At 44.8% G+C, this 18152-nt stretch overlaps 1 protein-coding gene across 2 annotated transcripts; it reads right to left on the bottom strand.

The window, feature by feature from the left end:
- Nucleotides 1-1269: 1269 nt before the first annotated feature.
- Nucleotides 1270-16853, bottom strand: tubgcp3 (tubulin gamma complex component 3). Of its 2 annotated transcripts, none has more exons than XM_083684703.1 (22): nt 16680-16853; nt 15753-15860; nt 15144-15211; nt 14885-14962; nt 14491-14711; nt 13694-13857; nt 12776-12888; nt 11379-11504; nt 11223-11291; nt 10512-10644; nt 10207-10373; nt 8813-8923; nt 8434-8542; nt 7495-7684; nt 7202-7337; nt 6675-6743; nt 6032-6167; nt 4600-4688; nt 4358-4489; nt 3945-4085; nt 3282-3398; nt 1270-3118 (listed from the first exon to the last, which is right to left on the bottom strand). In XM_083684703.1, the coding sequence occupies exons 1-22, from the start codon at nt 16753-16755 to the stop codon at nt 2957-2959; spliced, it is 2715 nt and encodes a 904-aa protein (XP_083540829.1). In that variant the 5' UTR covers nt 16756-16853; the 3' UTR covers nt 1270-2956. The 2 variants fall into 2 exon arrangements, with proteins under 2 accessions (XP_083540829.1, XP_083540830.1); XM_083684704.1 differs by having other exon boundaries at nt 10512-10638.
- Between the last annotated feature and the right edge of the window lie 1299 nt (nt 16854-18152).

The following is an 18152-nucleotide window of genomic DNA, read 5'->3' as shown; positions in this document are numbered from 1 at the left end:
CTCCCCCTGAGTGAGTTAGCCAGGGTAGTCATCTCTAGTCTCCAGCCATTCTATGACGTCCCAGGGCTGGACTAGGACAAGGACAACACAAGCCAGAGACCACAGTGCCTGTGTGACTTCAGTCCCCTGTGAGCTAAGTACTTATTGAATTGATGCCCAGAGGGATAAATTAGGTTTGCCATCAGCAGACACAGAGAGGTAAAAGAGTACAGACTCACACAGGCATACAGAACAGAACACAGAGATCTTGATATTATTATGTCTGATGCCTGATGGAACAAAGCAAGCTAATGGCTATTAGTCTCCAAACAGAAGCACCATCTCAACAGAGGAAAATTAGGTCAGGGAGAAAGGTCTTGTGACCTGTCCAGTTATATAAAGTCAGGCTGCAGCACTCTACCCTACCAGGCACAGTAGTACATGATAGATCTATCTTACAGACCACAAATGAGCAAGAACAGAATTCCACAGTGGTCCTTTTTGTAGAGTTTCAACATTGATTATGATCATCTGAGTAACTCAAACAGTCAACTCAATCAATTGAAATGACAACTTACCCAACCTTCATTGATCTGTTAGGACAAGGAAGTGAAGTTGTTTCAGGACAAGCTCACATACATCAGGTGAGCAGTGCCACTTGAACATGAAAGATGAAAAGAAGTCAATGATATTCTCGAATTTACTGAGCTGCACTGCCACCACCTGGCTAAATAGGTTTTTGCAACGCAACACTGTCCTTCAATCATGTCAGAGAAATCTCTTGCAAGTGGCAACATCCTCTAATTTCAGATCATGACAGACAGTCGTGAATCGAATTGATTCAAGAAAGCGACCATTTGTGAATCACAAGTCAGTTACCGCTACAGGTATATGTTCTATCGTCTCTGAAACCCTAAGGTGCATTGTTTAGAAACTTTTCTGACACACCTGTGTAAAGTTTAAAGCACTGATAGGGTGTAAACGAGATGGAAACTCACCTGAGCGTTTAATCCGTGAAAATCAAGTGTTTTGTTGCCATCGATTGTTTCTCCAGCCACTCAGGTTCACTTTGCTCATGTTCTAAAAAAAACCTCATGCACAGCGATGTCCAGTCACATGAGTCCGTCAAACCAATAGGGAAAAAAAATGCGCCGAGCGAGAACTGAAGACCACAACTAGCCTAAATCCGTCCCAATTTGTATGAAATGTGATTTGAGAGCCTCAAATGAAGTGAGGGCGTGTTTCAGTGAAGAGAATGCACTCAATAGATGACAAATAACATGACAAGACTTTGTTAAAAAAGTTTATTTAATAAAGAGGTGACAAGATGTTTGCTTCCATAGTATTTACTATACATGTGTGCTATACAATGGACAGGATTTACAGAGAGAAGGCTTCATAAGCCTACTCTCCTGACAAGCCCTTGTAAGGACTTGAAGTGGGATGAGAGAGGAGAGTCTGCTTGGATGGGTAAATACACAAGGGGTGCACCTTGATAGTCTAAAGTAGCTTCCTCTCCTAATTTCCTCACCCGATCTGCACTAAAGAGCAAACGAGGAGTGAAAGCCAATTCCAGGTAGGGACCTACCTTCTTGCTTTCACCTCCTAGCCTATGTTCTCTGATCACTAGAGGCGACTGAGGAGAGAAAGTCACTTACGGCGATGACTGTAGGGTGCACCCAACTACTAAACTCTATCACATGAAGGTACTGGAGGGCCACCATGCCTGAGATGTCGCCATGAACTGTTTTCTGCAATGACAAAGGTGTCAGGTTGTAGTGAGTCTTGTCAGGAACAGAAGTAGAGCATTTGGGTGCAAAACGTTTAAATTACGGAGTTGAATCACCTAAACATGTAAATGTCTAATTCAGTGGAGGCCACAGTCTGTGAAAAAACAAAGAAAACCACTTAAATAACACAAAACGCAGACAACAACATCCTTTGTTGTTGTGGGAGGATGTTCTCAGTGTCTACAGGGACAGGTGGCCTGTGTAGAGTTGGGGCCTTACTGCCTTCATAAAATTGGCATAAACAATGTGTCTGTGGTCTCTCCGACACAGATTAAGCCTAGTCCTGGACTTTATTGCATTGTCAATGAAGACCCTTCATTGGAGACGCTTTTTAGCCCAAGATAAGGTTACTCTGCACCCTGGAAACCACCCCTTACAGACACAACGCTTACTTTAAGACACTGGTATGAAGAAAATAATTAACATTAGTAAAAAAAAGAAAAAAAGCAAATATTCACAGTAAACAAACAAACCAAAATGTATTCAACAAATCATCAAATGTACAATGTAAACAGATCTGTGACCTTGCACTACTAAAAATGACACACTTCTAAAACCTTATTTTGAGGAGGGAACTGCAAAAGAGTTGGTGAAGTGTACAGTGCGTGTGTGTGTTTAGGGGTAATTTGGCAAAGATGAAAGGGATAAGGCCTTTTCTTTTCTAATTCTATTTCATAAATTTATTTCAGAGTGAAAGGAATCCCATATAGCCCTATTTGACTTGTAAAGGTAAAAACACAAGGCCAGACAGAATCCACAGGGATGGGACCACGTCTTGTGTTTGTAGCAGTTTTTGGTTTGTCTTGATCTAAAATTGCATTATTTTGGATTTCAATTCATTTCTGCAGGCTCATGGACACCGTCAATGCAGAACAAATGGTCATATTGGTATGTCATCATGTCAAGAGTGGGGAAATTCTAGCCCCACCGATTCCGTCTGGCTCTATGGTGATGTCATCATGTCATCAGTTCTATCCGCGGAGGTGCCGTCTGGCCCTATTGTGATGTCATCAGTTCTATCCGCGGAGGTCCCGTCTGGCCCTATTGTGATGTCAACACTTTAGAGAGGTTGGGAATGACTATTCCGTCTGACTCTATTGTGATGTCATCACGTCATAAATTCTATCCCCCCCCCCCCACCCCCCAAGGTTCTGTCTGGCCCTATTGTGACATCCTGTTGGTTGGTTTCAGATGTTAGAGGCGCGTCGCCCCCTGGTGGCTCCCAGTGAGGCGCGCAGGCGGGGGTCCCTGGCCTTGTAGTGCTCGTTGAAGTCCAGTCTGAAGCTAAGGAAGCGCAGGCTCTCGTCCGTGCTGGTCATCAGCAGCACCAGGAACTGTTGCACTATGTCCTGTGAGGAAGAGAGAGACAGAATGTGTGTTTTACATCGTCTCGTTTCATCTGAAATGTACATCTGAGTATTTATTCATAAAACAACATGAACACCAACATAGGCAACAATACTGTACTGCTGAGACACACGAAAACAGATCACATGCATGAAAACCCCGTACCTGGTAGAAGTGCGTTAATATTCGTAGCTGAGAGCGCATTTTTGGTATCGTCTCCTGGAATTCTTGGATTCTCTTGTTTTCTTCAGCCTCTAGTTCAGCGGTGACACCCCACTCACCCTGAATCGACACAAACATGCCAAACGTAAGACAACATTTGGCCTACAGAGTGTCTAGTATCTACGGTATGTGTCACACGTGGGTGAATGCGTCAATTGACTGGTGTGTAATGGGGTCACTGGTAACCTCTGGTAAAACAGAAAAACACAGGGCTCTCACTGTGGAAACATGACACTACTCTACTCCACACCACACTACTCATGCATCTCCTATTTACCAGACACCAACCATCCCTCAAGTTCACAACCTAATTACAAATTCACAACCTAAACATATTCCTCTCGGACCAACAGCCTTCGGTCACCTGAAAACCTTTTATCCAGGAATTCTGTAAATGATTTACAAAAACATTAGAAGCAGAAGAAAAAACTTGGCAGAGGCTGCGTGTTGTTTGTTTTTTATAACACTTTGAGATGTCCTCGCTGACGCTGACAATCGATTGGCTGAAAACAACACCAGGGCCATAAAAGGGGAGGCGAGTTAGCTCATGACTCAGTTTCCGTCTCTCTCACACGCACACGCACACGCACACGCACAGTAAAGTACCTCCTTCTCCCTCTGCCTCTTCTTGTCCTCAAACAGCACCCTCAGCTTGAGCTCCTCCAGGGCAGAGCGGTACAGAGAGTCCTGTGCGTTCTGGAACTCAATGATCTGATCAAAGATGGCTCTCAGCTGGTTCAACAAGGACTAGAGGAGGAGAGAGAGAGAGAGAATCATTAGTCAGTGGACAGTAGTGGCTTTTGTCTGTGCGAGTGTATGTCTTACCCCACTTTTAAGGTCATTTATTTGCCCTTATTATGACAATTTCAGGGACATTTAAGGAACTTTTGTTGGCATTGAGCCATGTTAAATTCTGACCCTGGGTGTGTGTGTTTGTGTGTATGTAGAGTGTGTGTTTGTTTGTGTGTATGTAGAGTGTGTGTTTGTTTGTGTGTATGTAGTGTGTGTGTGTGTGTTACCCTGTTGTTGGTGTCCAGCAGGCAGCGGGAGATGACAGACTCTAAGAAGACTTCATGGGCGGCGATGATGTGATCCAGGTCCTGGGCCTGCTGTACCTTATTCCACAACTCATCCCAGGAGCACTCCAGCACCTACAAACACACACACAGCATTTAGCAATCAGTATATTGATTGCTAATGAATCTGATATAGAGAAGAAGTCAAAAGGTTTCATGTAGGTTTCAAGGCATGGCTCCCTGACCTCGAAAGTGATGTAGTACTGCATCTGGTGGATGAAGTGGACCATTTCCGAGGCCAAGAGGTGGCACTGATGCAGCACACCAGACAGCTCTGCGACACAACAGGACAACACACAACCTTTCAGTTCCTCAGCTGCTATGGCAGGCAGAAACCATGCTGACATCAAAGGTTCCAAGGTAATTGTAAGAATGAAGATCACGACATGGTTTAAAATAGTCCAAGACTTTCACTAATCAGCATTTAATAAATCTGATTTCCAGGGCTTAAATTAGACCTTGACGGAGGTAGGTTTAACTTCAGATTAGTGCAATGTTGACAACGGCAATGTTGACAACTGACCCATGATCAGCACAGAGGGCAACCATTTTAGACGTGCAATCAAGTCCAGGACCTAAAAAAAGACCCAAAAAACCTAAAAGGCTTTTTTTTGTGTGTGTGCTTTTTCATTTGTGTTGAATTCATGCAAACTGTAGTTCAGGTTTTATTTGAACCTATTCTATTGCAGAATCATGCAGATTGTTCTCAATAATGGCGTGTCTCTATGGTCTGGGGGGGTCCAGTGGTCTAGCACCACGGCCTACAGAGCACACATGAGCCCATGTTGGCATGGGTTCGAATCAGACTCATGCCCTGCTGACATACCCTCTCCTTCTTACTTTCCTGTCATTCTTCACTATCTCTATCCTATCTCTATCTCTATCTGCATGACTTAATTTATGCTCCGCTTGTGAGACCACCCCAATGTGTCATGTTACAGGTGGTTCCAGTGCTTTCCATGACAAACAATTGCAATTTGTGTTTCATCCCATGTTTTTGAAGCAACCTCACACTGCCATACTTATTTTAGTTAGGGACTTCATAGTCCAGAACTAAGTAATCAGAAGCGCTGTTTCAGAAATACTTAAAAAAAAAAAAAAAGAAAACTCTGGATTAATTTAAGTAGAAGTAGGGTAGTCCTAACTTTAAACTCTGCCCAGGAAACCAGCCCTGTATGTCTATCTTCATCTATCTAGGTCAATAGACGGCTACACCATACGAAAGAGGATGATCCTACTTACTCTCTTTGGCTATACTTAACGCATGGGGTCCTGCCATTGACACCCAGCAAAGATAGCCCAAACTCATCCTCACTGTTATCTTAAACATGATACTAATGGGTTTTTCCCTCATTTGCCTACTATGTTGTTATATGCCATATAGGTAATTATATGCCAATCTGTCTGTGTGTGTGTGTGTGTGTGTGGAACAACCTGGCCTATGCTATCCCTGTGTGTGTGTGTGTGTGTGTGTGTGTGTGGAACAACCTGGCCTATGCTATCCCTGTGTGTGTGTGTGTGTGTGTGTGTGTGTGTGTGTGTGTGTGGAACAACCTGGCCTATGCTATCCGTGTGTGTGTGTGTGTGTGTGTGTATGTGTGTGTACTCGTGCCTCACCTGGCATGCTCTTGGTCAGCTTGGCATTGCACATCTGGCCCTTCCAGATATCCGTGAGGATGTACTCCATGCGCTTGGCCCGCCACAAGAAGTTGAACACCCGCAGGTAGTGGCTCATGCACTCCCGAGTGAACACCTGTCACAGGATATTACAGCACACGCTTTTAGTTGTCACCTCAGAACCCAGCAGAGAAGCCGGATCTTGACTTCATCTGGCACAGTTCACTGGCCGTGAACAATCAAGCAAAACAAATTAAAAAAAAAGCTTGTGATGCTCAAGGTAGAATCTTATGATTGAATGAAAACAAAAGCAAAAAAAAAAAAACATATACTGATACATAAACATAAACTATTCTTTGTTTGACAGATATGTTTGAGAGAGAGAGAAGGAGAAAGAAAGAGAGAGAGAGAGAGAGAGAAAGAAAGAGAGAGAGAGAGAGAAAGAAAGAAAGAGAGAGAGAGAAAGAGAGAGAGAGATAAACATTAAGGGCTGGTTTTCCCCAGACACTGATTAAGCCGATCCCTCGACTAAAAAGCACCCTCAATTGAGATTCTCTATTGAAAGTGTGATTTAGTCCAGCACAGGGCTATAACTGTGCCTGGGAAAACAACCCCAAATGAGGAGGGACTGTGTTGTGGTTACCGTGGCGATGGGGCCCTCCACATGGTAGTCTAAACTGAAGACGTCCCAGCCCGTGTCTCCAGGCGACACCTAGAGGAGCAGCACAGAGCAGTTGTCAAGGAAACTCACTGGTCAATGGCACCCAACCCTTGAGATCACCTCCAACTTCTCCATAACACACACTTACAGCTCTGCTACACCATACAAAGTACATACATATGCATAAACACCATACAAAGTGGCTGAAAAAGTAGGTTAGGGTTTTTGGACACTTAAAAACGTATTCACTCAGCTTCATAGCTAATGGTAATGTAGGTAATGTAACAGAAACATAGATAATAGTGGTACATACATACAATACACTGGTAAAGTGATTGCATCACAATCAAAGAATACCATGACTACGAAAATACCTGGAGACTAACATAGCAAGCGTGTATTGAAAGCTCCACAGCAGACTGTAAATATAGCTACTTTAGCTAAAGTAGTACTAAACTATAGACCAGGCTTGTAAAAGAGTGGCTGAGTGAAGCCAGAGGCTGCAGTACCTCCAGCAGGCGGACGTCCAGCCTCTTGAGGATCTCAGGGCTGTCGTACTGGGCGTTGGTGGCCCTCACCGCCGTCTCCAGGATTCCTGTCAGGTTGTGTTGGTACAGAGTGTTGGCCTGCCGCTCCAGCTCAGGCCTGAGGAACACACACACAGACACTGTTTTAGGGCAGAGCTTCATCTAGTTAGGTGGTGCCAGCTGGTGTGCGTGTGCCCGCATATTTGTGTGAGTATAGGTATGTGTGTGTGTTTTTCTGTAAGAACAGGTGCGTGTGTTTGTGTGTCTGTGCTCACTTGAGCAGGTCCATGAGGTGGCGTATGAAGTCTCCCTGGCCCAGGAGCAGGTATCGCCTCATGGCCTGTAGGTGCTCCAGCAGCAGGTAGTTCTGGTTCAGGACATTCAGAAGGTACTTGCTGGTGTCAAAGTAGGCCGCGTCTATCTTCCCCTGGAACGCCCCCTCAAGGTCTGTCAACAGCTCCGCAGCTACACAATAACCACAAGAGGGAGGCAGAGAGGGAGGGGCCAAAGTCAGGGTTACCCTACTTCACAACCCTGTCTTTGCTGGATATACATGATATTCACTCATAACTCAGGTGGTCACAACGTACTTGCTGGAAATAATCCACCTAGGGGACTTTGAAATGAAGTGTGACCAAGACCAGACCCATACAAAGAGTCTATTTAATATGACACATAAATATGGCAAGTGTCTGATAACAATACACCCTCTCCTGTCCATCTAAACCAGTAAAGAAAGAAGAAAGAGCGGAGAGACTAGAGAGAGAGAGAGAGAGAGAGAGAGAAAGAGAGAGAGAGAGACTAGAGAGAGAGAGAGAGAGAAGAGAGAGAGAGAGACTAGAGAGAAGAGAGAGAGAGACTAGAGAGAGAGAGACTAGAGAGAAGAGAGAGAGAGAGACTAGAGAGTAGAGAGAGAGAAGAGAGAGAGAGAGACTAGAGAGAGAGAGAGAGAGAGAGAGAGAGACTAGAGAGAGAGAGAGAGAGAGAGAGAGAGACTAGAGAGAGAGAGAGAGAGAGAAGAGAGAGAGACTAGAGAGAGAGAGAGAGAGACTAGAGAGAGAGAGAGAGAGAGAGAGAGAGAGACTAGAGAGAGACTAGAGAGAGAGAGAGAGAGAGAGAGAGACTAGAGAGAGAGAGAGAGAGAGAGAGACTAGAGAAGAGAGAGAGAGAGAGAGAGAGAGAGAGAGAGAGAGAGAGAGAGAGAGAGAGTGTACCATCTTTCGGGGAGTCTGCAGATTTTGAGGCTGGGGTGATTTTTCCTGGCGGAGTTCTATCTTGGCACACCTGATGCAGGAAGTTGATGGATTTCCCAATAAGTAGAACCTTTAGAGAAAACAGATCAACACAGAGAGAGAAAGAGAAACAGACAATGCTGTTGTCAATATATACATATAGTACAACGATTATATATATATATATATATATATATGTAGGTGCTCCAGCAGCAGGTAGTTCTGGTTCAGGACATTCAGAAGGTACTTGCTGGTGTCAAAGTAGGCCGAGAGAGAGAGAGAGACTAGAGAGAGAGAGAGAGAGAGAGAGAGAGAGAGAGAGAGAGAGAGAGAGAGAGAGAGAGAGAGAGAGCAGCAGTACCTTGCAGGCCTGGTCCATGGTGATGAAGGTAGGGATCATGGACTTCCTCAGAGAGTATTTATCATGCCACAGCCTGTCTGTCTTCACCGTGGGGTCTGACGCTACAAAGAACTGCAGGGAGAAGAAAGCACACACACCACGCTTGGTTACCAGTCGTCAACGAGCCAATGTTTTTTTTTTTTGCCCGTGGGTAAAACTCTAAAGTCTTCCATCGATTCCTTGTCTCCTCTATCCTCGACTCCATATCGGAATACGGATCGGTGGAGAAGATCTGGAGGTGTCTCCTCTTGGGCCATCTCCTCCAGCGAGACAGCAAGGAGACAGGATGTGAGGAGGACTCAAGACTTTTGAGAGTCTCTGACTCAACAACATGGCTGGCATTTCCTACAGCATGGCAGAACCACAGATATCCTACCTCTAATTGCTTACTCTAAATTGTGTTTTTCCATTTCTAGGTACCGTCCGCAGTGTTTGCGTATTCCCACAGCGGACAGGAGACAGCGGTGCTCATCATGGACGTCACTTCCCCACACCCTTGCATGTGAAAAGGTGCCTGAACTCACCTCTGCTGGGAACAAGTCCATAACTATCACTTAGGCCTTGTACAGAGAGGGGGGGGGGGTCAATAAAGCATGCTTAAAGAAAGCGTGCGCTTTGATGCGTTCTGCCATCTGAGAATAGCCCAGCGTTTGAGGTCGAAGGCTGCTACAACTCTCCTGTGTTCTGCCAGTCAGCACTTAGTGCTCAGCCTCCATGTGGGCGCTGCAGACACATTAGGAGTTTGATTCACAGCCCCCTCCCATACAGAGGCTGGCGAGGAGACAGGGAGATGGATGAAGGACATGGAGTGAGAGATAAGAGAGAGGAAAGGGGAGAGAAAGAGAAAGAGAGAGATGAGCCAATCATTCACTTCCCCATTAACTCTCTCTCATCCATTGTCATTTCATGTGCAGCCGCCGCCGCCGCTGTGCCCCCCCTCCCCCTCCGCTGGGAAATAAACCTGTCTGAAAGGCCACTTCAGCCTGAGCTCAGCTACTACTGTACATGCCTGCCTTTGACCTTGACTAACACAATGCATGAGGAAGAAATATGAAAAGAAATATGAAAGGTCACAGGGAACCGTTTCTAGAATTTTCAATTTTGATATCTGTTATTATGTTACATTTGTTAATATTTCACTTTGTGATGTGTTTTCCCATGCCGCCCGACCTAGTCAGTATACGCATAGCATGCATGAGTCTTTATATTAGTCTGGAAAATTTCGAATAATTGATAAATCGCTTTTAACGACAATTATATCAACTAATCAATTGTGAAAAAATTTAGTTGGACCCATTCCTAGTGTGTGTGTGTGTGTGTGTGTGTGTATGTGTGTGTTTGTGTGTGTGTCACACCTCGTGGTAGGTGTCCTCCAGCTCTCCGTCGTAGATCCAGCGGTAGAGGAAGTTGAGGATGGGGTGGGACACCAGGCTGAGGATGTGTTGGACCAGGGCTCTCATCTGGGGGTCCCCAGTCTTCCCATAAGCATGCACCACAGAGGCCAGCTCACCACCCTTCCTCTCTAGGGGCAGAGGTGGGAGGACAAGACTCACTTACAACAACAGCTACAGACACACTGCAGACAACAGTCTTTTTGTTTGAAATCCCAAGACAATAGAATTGCAGTTGGAATCCAAGCATGTTAAACACAGACACGCACCTTGGCAGAAGTCTACGAGGGCTGCCAGGGTTTTGAGGCGTACTTTAGGGTCGTAGGTCCAGACCAGCAGGCGTCTGAGAGTCAAACTGCTCTCTAACCCCAGGTTTACTCCCTGGTCATCCTCCACCTGCAACTGTCAGGAGAGCAGACTCATAACACATGATGATCATGTGTAACAGACGTATACACTCACGGAGCACTTTATTAGGAACACCTGCACACCTTCTCATGGTGGAGCTGGTGTAATGGTGTGGGGAATGTTTTCTTGGCACACTTTGGGCCCGTTAATACCAATCAATCATCGCTTGAATGCCACAGCCTATTTGAGTATTGTTGCTGACCATGTGCATCCCTTCATGGCCACAATTTACCCATCTTCTAATGGCTACTTGCAGCATGATAATGCACCATGTCACAAAGCAAAAGTCGTCTCAAACTGGTTTCATGAACATGACATTGAGCAACCCTAACCAGTCACCGGATCTGAATCCAATAGAACACCTTTGGGATGTGGTAGAACGGGAGATTCACAGCTTGAAAGTGCACCTGAAAATCTGATTCTTGTGGAATCAATGCCACAAAGAATTGAGGGTGTTTTAAGAGCAAAGGGAAGCCCTACCCAGTATTAGTATAGTGTTCCTAATAAAGTGCTCAGAGAGTGTTTTAGTATTATACAGTACAGGAATGACAGAGTTGGACAGTGAGTGTTACCTGTGAGTGGAGAACGGAGAGAAGTCTGTAGTACTCCTTCAGCTCCTGATGCAGGGAGGCACAAAAGCTCTGTAGGGAGAGGGAAACCATCACATTATCAGAGGCAGGTGCATAGTAGTGATGTGTGGGGTTGACTCAACTGTGGTTGGTACTTACCTGGCCCACCAGGCCAAAGGCTCGGTCCAGGCTTCGGGAGTCTGTGTATTTCCTGACCTTGTTGTGGAGCCAGCCCAGCTCAGCCAACCTGCTACAGGTGTCCCTCAGGGACTTACACAGTGCCACCTAGGGACAGACACCATGCATTACTACCATGACTGCTCTATCAATTCTGGTGATGCTATAATGAGAACAATAATGTTCTGTAATTTTGTTTGTTTGTAGTGTCCAATATGTGTGTATTTCTATACACAACATTTACAGGCATGGCCATGTTTATGCAAGTTGTTTTGATTGAACAGGATCTCTATTGTGGGTCATGTCTTCACAGCTGGCTCAGGTGGAGGACAGAGTGATCATGTACATTTGTATTTCTACAAAAATAAATAAATAAATAAATAAATAAATAACTTTTCCTTTAAAAGGCTGAGGACAGAGTGATAGAGGATCCTTGACTGTAAGAATGGCATGAGTCTGAATACTTCTCCAATACTAAGGCACCAGCACATTAACAACAGGCTATATTTAGTGCTAAGAGGATGTGTAGACTATAATTTGTAGGAATATTAGAATGAAGGCCTGTTCCCAATCCCCAGTGGGAAAGGAAGAGAGGATGGCCATCGATGTGGAGCCCAGCCAAAGAGCTGCTTATCGATCTGTTGCTCTTTTTACCCCTTTTAAAGCACATCATCAGCCTTGATGTCAGCACTGCTGAATCTGAAAGGCACTATGACAACAGCAGCCACACTGAGCACAGCGAACAGAAGAGGGCTAAGCTAGAATGGACAGAAGTATAGTGCTTTGTAACCACAAAAAAATAAAAAATCCACTTAGCTTAACTTTAGCCTAACTCGAGGTAAGCCAAAGCCACTGTCTATCGGTCCATAAATGCTTATAGCAGTGATACTCAATTGGTGGCCCGGTGATTTTGAGTGGGGGTAAAAAATAAAAAGTTACAAAAACTATTCCTTTGGGGTTGTAAAAAGGGTTGTGAAAGTGGTGTAAATGATTGTGGAACCATTTAATTTGTTGCTATGTTTTATTTTGTATTCTATATTTTGAGATTGGTGGGATTCAACATTGGACACATTTCAATTTGGCCTTCAACTGCTTAGGTTCAGGGGCGTACAGTAGGTTCCATTAAGCATGAGTGGAACATGCCCCACTTCCTTTCTGAAAAAGCCATTTTTGTCTGCTATTATTAAACTGCTATTATTACTCAATTTAACGACGATATGAGCTAGAAGGAAGCTTTTAATCACGTATGAGTGTCATTTTATTGTAGTCAGTTTGTAGTAAATGTTTGATACCAAAGCAGTGGCCTTCTGACCAACCGCTCAGGCGAAAAAATGCCCCCCAGCTTAAAGTAATTGAGTACCCCTGGCCTACTGGGTCACCTTGGAGTCGATCTTGTAACAGTTCTCCAGGATGCTCATCTTGATGAACTTGCCATCGATGCCCTGGAACACGTACAGGATGTCTCTGACCAACGCCGCTTCGCCAACCTCCACTGGGGAAGAATAAGAACAAGGGAATCATAAAAATGACAGAAAGTAAAGGACACGACTTATCATAAAAGCCATAAAAAAATTAATCTGTGTATATCTATTCCAGTCAGCTGAGCTGTCAGCGCTGCGCTGCGCTGCTGCTGGGGCAGATTACATCTTAAACACCCCGGGAGCACTACAGTCTGATGAAATGAGGTTATGGGAGGGACCCGCGGCTGAACAGGAACATTTCATTCCCCTCCAAAATAGTCCCTCTCTGTACCGAGCAGTTAAGTCAGTTTGCTGTGCCACTGAACATGAAGAGCAGTGTCGTCCACGCCCCTACCATTAACAAGCCTCGGTGGGCTCCTCTGTTGAGCACTGTCGGCCCCCTAACTCCATCGTTTTACTCTGAGGTGAATTGAAGTGTTGTTTGCCGCCTTGACTGCAGCTTCAGGGGTATAAGCACCCGCAAAAGATAAACTAACTAGAAGGAGAACTAGAGTGCTTACAGCAGGACAATTAGGACTGACCGTACTGCCTATTCAGCCACTTTCCAAATGAGAAAAAGATTAACAGGAACACTCCTGTCCTGTCAGAAAACTAGCTGAAGGTGTTTGCAAGGTGACCCCCGTTGTCAACCGAAACCTGAACAAATTAATTCTACTGTTTAATGACATCTTTGAGGACCAAGTTATTCTTCAACAATGTTTCGACAACTTTTGGGTCAACACACAACATACAAACTGAACAGGTGTGCATTGCCACACAACATGAACCAGTAACTCCCAAACAGTTTACCCCTCCCCCCCCCCAATGCCAACTCACCATTGGCATCCCCATCACGGCGTGGCCTGTTGGTCCTGGTGGAGGGGGCTGGGGGTGCGAGGGGGGCCCGTGAGGTAGGTGCCAGAGCAGCGGGGCACGATGTGATGGGGAGGGCCCATGCCAGCCGAGAGCCCAACTGCTGCCCCATTGACTGAGGAGGGTGCCTGTCAGGACCCCACACACACACACACACACACACACACACACACACACACACACACACACACACACACACACACACACACACACAATGACATACAGCACTTCCTAGCATAACTCACAATTCAATTATTGAATCTAAAAGCGGTTAATTCTAATTCTAGATATTCTATTCCCTTTTGACCCACAATCACAGCACCAGTGATGATACAACGCTGTCCATTGAAAAAGCACCCTCCTCTCTACATGCTTCCCTAATGCAAACTCACTTCTGGAGCCATTACCAAACCCTGGGGACAAGGCAAATTGAGCGTTAACGGGATCTCTGCTTTAAACAACACAGGATGGCCGTTGAATCATTACACTGGAACGACGCCTCGGGCTCCAAATGACTTTTACAGTGTTTACGATCCACTCTCCCCAACAATCAAATAACTGGCATTAGAGAAAAGCGATGCTCCAAAAAACCTGTCCCTGCGAGATATGGAGGGCCATGCATATGATCCCAATGTTTTGTCTGTCCTCCTTCAGTACCCATTCAGAGGCCCAGCATTTTGCCCTAACGGTATGTGTAGTTGACTTTGGAGTGCTGGATGCTGACAACCAGGGTTGGATACCAGTGAACCCCATGGTCTTACCCGGCCAACAGGGACTGAGGAATGGGCGTGGGCCCGTTGAGGGTGTAGACTCCCAGGCTGCTGATGCCACTGGTGCCCATGCTGGTGGAGATCTGGCCCGCTCCTGAACCCGAACGCTCAGGGTAGCTCAGGGGCAGGCTCAGGGGACGGGCGCAGTAGAACGGGGTGGAGTGGGCATCCCTGGGGAGGGCCTGGGCAAACAGCGCCCCATAGCTGCCAACCTGAGAACGAGACATACAATCAGTGAACAGGTAGAGTATGTGATTGGCTCAACATGGACAAATCAGGGGGAAAACAAATACAAAGATATAATAATATACCTGATACTCAATGAAACAAAATGTGTTTGCGTGCGTGTATTGAGAACTCCATGATGTAATGGATATTAGTATACCCTGCTGGATGGTTTCCTGGGGTCCTCACAGAGGCTGAGGAGAAGGTACAAGATGGACCACCTGTGTTTCAGCACCCCCTGTTTTTGGAAAGTAAACAGATTCACAATTAGTTCACACATTCAGTATGCATGTATGCATTCTTATTTAAGTAAACCCAGTGAGTGAGTCCATACGACGAGGCTGCTTAGTTTTCATTTCTCCTGTTTCTTCAGGTGAGCAAAAGTGTATCTACACAGGTATGCAGAGCAGAGTACTGACCTGAGTTTGCAGCTTTCTGTGGAGCTCAGAGAACAGGGCTGCATCCCCCTCTCTCCTCTGCTTCAGCACTGGAAAAGGGACAACAAGAACTGAGCAGGAGTGTCCACTTCAGGGGGACTGTTCACTTCACTACGGCTAGACCTAAGTGGTGTTCTTTTTTGTGTTTATTTGTTTTACTACGCTTGGATCAATATATGGCTATTAATGGAGTAACTCAGACTACAAACAAAACCTATTGAGATTTACTATCATGGACACTCTTAACTTATTTAAGTGAGAATTGCTCTGCTGGGAAAAACACATACCAAAAGTGCAAATGAATAAGACATACATTTCAGGTGACAAAGAGGGCAGACCTGGCTAGTTACTTTGCTTATAGGGCACATAGGCATAGCAATACATGCTTCTGAGAAGGCTGCATTTCAATAGTCTATGGTAGCTTTATCTCATTGTCTCCTGGCTTTGCATCATTATGCAGTGAGCGATATAAAATACATGTGATTCAAGGTGAAAGCAAAGATCCCAGTGGGAGCCTACTGGCTTTCACTACCAGGAGTAGCTTACACCTTTGAACTATCTAAGGTAAAAACGTCCACACAGGTCACTCACGTTCTTTTCTGATCTTCTCTGAGACCAGGAACTCATCCCGCTCTATGGTGGAAGCATAGTTACTCCCAATGACTCTCACAGCATACTGGAACTGGTGGGCTACTTCAGCTGAAATGTGGAACAGAGGTAGGTTGGAGTACTGGATCTTTATTTATAGTGGATAGTGCAGTCATCCTGTGTAAGCATACTACGGCTTCTGCCGAGACTCGCAAGAGACCTGAACAATTATACCACACGTACGTTCGCCCTCATCACAGGGCTGCTGATTCAAGGCCCACTCGGGATGCCCCTACTTCGGCTGCCCGCACCCCACAATCGCTACACTACTCACTAGCAGAGCAACGCTAAGAGACGGTTAGTTGTGAAGCTAGCTGGCTACTGAGCAAACCAGGCTACACAACAAGCTGCTTGATGCGTGGCTGTAACTAACATGGCTCGCTGACACAAAAGTGACAGTTGTCAGTGCTAACTTGGGTAGCTATATTCTAGCTGGCTAGTTGGGGTAGCCAAGCTAGCTACTGGCTAAGCTTTGGTAGTTATGGTTATGAATGACATGGTTGTGACAGTCAATTCAACTAACAAGACAGAAGTCATTAGGACTTCAAAATTAAATAAAGCTGGCGAAATAATCTCTGAGGCCCATAATGTTGATACTACTAGCTAACATTAGCAAACAAGCTAGACAGATACAGGTTCATATATTCATCTAGCTAGCTAACAAGCTATTACTAACGCGGGCTAATGCTGGCTGTGTGTGTCATCATAGGTTTGCTAGCTGAAACTACATACAATGCTGCCTAGAACAAGCTAGCTACTCGCTAGCAGCAAGTGGTGTAGGGAACAGTCAAAGGCTGGCTGGGTACGGGGATGTTGGCTGGCTGGCTAGCTAGCTAGCTAATAACGTAGCATAGCTAGCTGGCTAGGTACCTTCGCTCTTGTCAGTGATCCTGCAGCACAGACTTTGGAGAAGAACGTTGGGTGACTTTTGGTCCAGGGCAGCCATAGCGGTGATGTGTCGTTTCCTTACAAGATACTAAATGCCGCTCGTGCGGTTACTCTTCTCCCTGGGTTCCCTCTCTCAACAGCGCCATTTCAACAGAACCCGCCGAAAGCGTCCTGAGCGGAGGCGTTGCTAGCAGACATGGAGGACAAATGAATGAAAATATTGCCCTCCGCTCGAAGGGATTAGGCCGAAGGTTCCTACATAAATAGTTCCTACCCCACATGGATTGAGACGAATTAGACCCAGTGTTTATTTTAAGAGCGACTTCCTTTGTTCATTTTTCTATGCAATTTATTTATCAAAAGGAATGATGGCGTTATTGTCCACATTTAGGCTACGTAGGCCTAAATGCCAGCCGAGCATCATTCAGCACCATGGGGGTGGACAGCGCCCGTCCAGACATTGGGGTACAACGAACTTCTCGTTTCCCTTTCATAACTCCAATGTTTGACAGCTCTCTCTCTCTCTCTCTCTCTCTCTCTCTCTCTCTCTCTCTCTCTGTATTGTGGATAGTACAGTATGTACTGTGTAATAACTAATTAATAGTATATTAATAGTATATAAATAGTATATATAATAATAGTATATATAATAATAGTATATATATATATATATATATATATATATATATATATATATATATATATATATATATATATATATATATATATATATATATATATATACACTATTAATTAGTTATTAGTTACACAGTACATACTGTACTATCCACAATACATTATATATATTAAATCATTCAGCATATATTAATATATATTAATACATGCCATGTTTAACATGTTTAAGTATGCCGATGTAACAAATGTCATTCTGTGTTTATGAAGTATTGTCTCATACCTGCTTCCCCTGTATTTCCAACACCCGTTACACACACCGTTACACTGCTACACTCAGCCCTCTAAACTCACACGACAGCGACCCCAGCCGTTGAGTTTAGCGCATTTGCGGATCTGGGTCAACAGGCACAACTGCGTCTGTGTCTGTGCAGTATTTCTTCTCTGTGTGCACAGTATTTCTTCTGTGTATATACAGTATTGCTTTCTCGCACGTGAGCTGACACAAGGAGTAAGTTTATTACCATTTTCAACGTGGTTACACAGGGAATTATGCAAAAACAGCCACAAGGCATTCTGTGGTTTGAAGAATTATGCAGTTTTCTAAATATTACCAGTGGGGCGTAACTATTTGATAGATGTAAAGATGTAAAGTTACACAAGAGGTGTCTTTTTAGATTATTTACTAATGTGAACTACTATCACTACAAATCATTCATATCCATCATGATTCATGATACAACTTTGTTCATAATGTGATTGTATATATATTTTTTGAAACAGGACAATTAAGATATTCACCCTTAACATGAACAGCAACAT

The sequence above is a fragment of the Argentina silus genome (assembly GCF_951799395.1).
Source record: "Argentina silus genome assembly, chromosome: 14".
Taxonomy (NCBI): Eukaryota; Metazoa; Chordata; class Actinopteri; order Argentiniformes; family Argentinidae; genus Argentina; species Argentina silus.
The sequence above is the reverse complement of the archived record's forward strand: the minus strand, read 5'-3'. Positions and strand labels throughout refer to the sequence as shown.

Excerpts from the sequence above, each read along its gene's own strand:
- tubgcp3 (XM_083684703.1), bottom strand. The coding sequence starts at position 16,755 with ATGGCTGCCCTGGACCAAAAGTCACCCAACGTTCTTCTCCAAAGTCTG. Across the intron at positions 7,685-8,433 it reads TGCAGACTCCCCGAAAGATG|CTGCGGAGCTGTTGACAGAC; the intron begins GTACACTCTCTC and ends GTTATTGTGTAG. Across the intron at positions 6,744-7,201 it reads TGGACGTCCGCCTGCTGGAG|GTGTCGCCTGGAGACACGGG; the intron begins GTACTGCAGCCT and ends CTGCTCCTCTAG.